This window comes from Chinchilla lanigera, unplaced genomic scaffold (genome assembly GCF_000276665.1).
Source record: "Chinchilla lanigera isolate Chin_1 unplaced genomic scaffold, ChiLan1.0 scaffold00068, whole genome shotgun sequence".
Classification (NCBI taxonomy): domain Eukaryota; kingdom Metazoa; phylum Chordata; class Mammalia; order Rodentia; family Chinchillidae; genus Chinchilla; species Chinchilla lanigera.
Window position 1 is genome coordinate 10,692,071 of NW_004955469.1, and position 1,741 is coordinate 10,693,811.

Below are 1,741 nucleotides of genomic sequence, written 5' to 3' on the forward strand. Positions count from 1 at the left end.
AAAAAAAAAACAAAAACATACTTGCTTGGTGTGCAAGAGGCCTTGGGTTCAATCCCTACTACGACAAAAAAAAAAAAAAAAAAATCAAAATTGAGACAAGCTGGAAGTGTAAAATGCACACCAGCACACCAGATTTCAAGGACTTAAAATGTAAAATATCTCTTTAGCTTTGATATTGGTTATATTTTAACTATTTTGGATGTAGACTATTGTGTCTCTTCACTGTAGCACACCCTATTCTGTAGGGTGTACTTTTTTCTCCTTTTTCCTAGTTTTATTTGGCCCAAACTCACTCTGCAAAGCCTGCTTTTCTTACCTTTAATAAATATGAAACTTTGCCACTGTTAAAAAAATTAAATATTTTGCATATATTTGGTTATATCAAAAATATATTAAATTTTGCCTTTTCTTTTAAATGTGTCTCTAAAAATATAAAATTACATATGCAGATCTCATTATATTGGACAGTGCTACTCTATCTTCACTATGCTCAATCATATTTTCCATTCCTTCCTTCAGCAGGGAATCTTCTTTGGCTCGGGAAGGAGAATCTGTACCTAACTCTGAATACCAAGGGAGGTGTGGCTGCCTGTGTCACTATGAGTCATGGATTCAGAGGTTCTCATTAGGGTCTGATTCACCTTTTGATACCTTCATTTTCCATTACACTAGAAATACTTTGAACACAAAGTTCACTAAAGGTGGCTTTAGTAATTATGTTTACTAATTACCACCAAAGTAATGAAAATTATATTGTTAAATATTGGTGGATTATTAACTTTGTTTCAGATTTTGTTTCAGATTTTATTAAATCATAATATTGTGTATTTTCTATATACCTTTATCTATTTTTTTGTGGTGCTGAGAATCAAACCTAGGACCTCATGCTTGCTAGGTAAGTGCTCTACCACTGAACTATACCAGGGGAAGTATATAGTTACCCAAAGGAAGCCAGCTTTTCCTAGCACTAAATTCTAAAAGCAATTTCTGTCACAAGTAACAATTTAAATAGCAAGTTCAATGACATTTATATAACTGCTTTGGGTTATATAATGCAATTCATTTTTACATAGAAATGAGCGAGTGTGGTAAATAATTGTATGTTTTATTTTTACAGGAATCTCAGGAAACCAAAATGAGGCACAATCAGATGTGTTGTGAGACACCACCTACTGTCACTGTTCATGTAAAATCAGGGTCAAATAGGTCACATCAGCCTAAAATTAATCTTAAGCGTACTATTTTTAAAGATAGTTGGCAAGCATCTGACAAAAATGCCCATAATAACAACAAATCTAAACGCCCTAAAGGGCCTTGTCTAGTTATACAGCGTCAGGAAATGACTGCTTTCTTCAAATTATTTGGTAGGTTTAAAATATTTTAATAATAAAGTTCTTAAAAATTAGAATGTAAATTTATATTTTATCACTTTCATAGTGCTCTAAGATAGTATTAATAGCATAATTATGAAGTACTTAAATTAGAATGTAAACACCTATTTTATCAATTTCATAATGATCAAAAAGGACAGTGTTATTTTCTTTGTCAAATATTTCATCTCCAATCAAATTTGATTTTGTTTTTACTTTAGTTTTCTTTTAATGTTGGATTTTGGTTTGCTTGCTTGTGAATTAAAAATTCACACTCATGTAGCTTCTAAACTACTTAAGTCCAAGTATTATAGATGCCAAAAACTCAGATTCACAGCATGGGGGAGAGGTTGTTTTTTTTTTTTTTTTTT

At 31.3% G+C, this 1,741-nt stretch overlaps 1 protein-coding gene across 3 annotated transcripts in view; it reads left to right on the forward strand.

Moving 5' to 3' along the window:
- Positions 1-1,741, forward strand: part of Spdya (speedy/RINGO cell cycle regulator family member A) — a 57,290-nt gene that overhangs the window by 4,552 nt on the left and 50,997 nt on the right. For all 3 annotated transcript variants that reach the window (XM_005400534.2, XM_005400535.2, XM_013522619.1), the window contains one exon: positions 1,118-1,364. In XM_005400534.2, coding sequence (XP_005400591.1) covers positions 1,136-1,364 — 229 coding nt within the window. In that variant the 5' untranslated portion in view covers positions 1,118-1,135. Of the gene's footprint in view, positions 1-1,117; positions 1,365-1,741 lie in introns of those variants that run through there.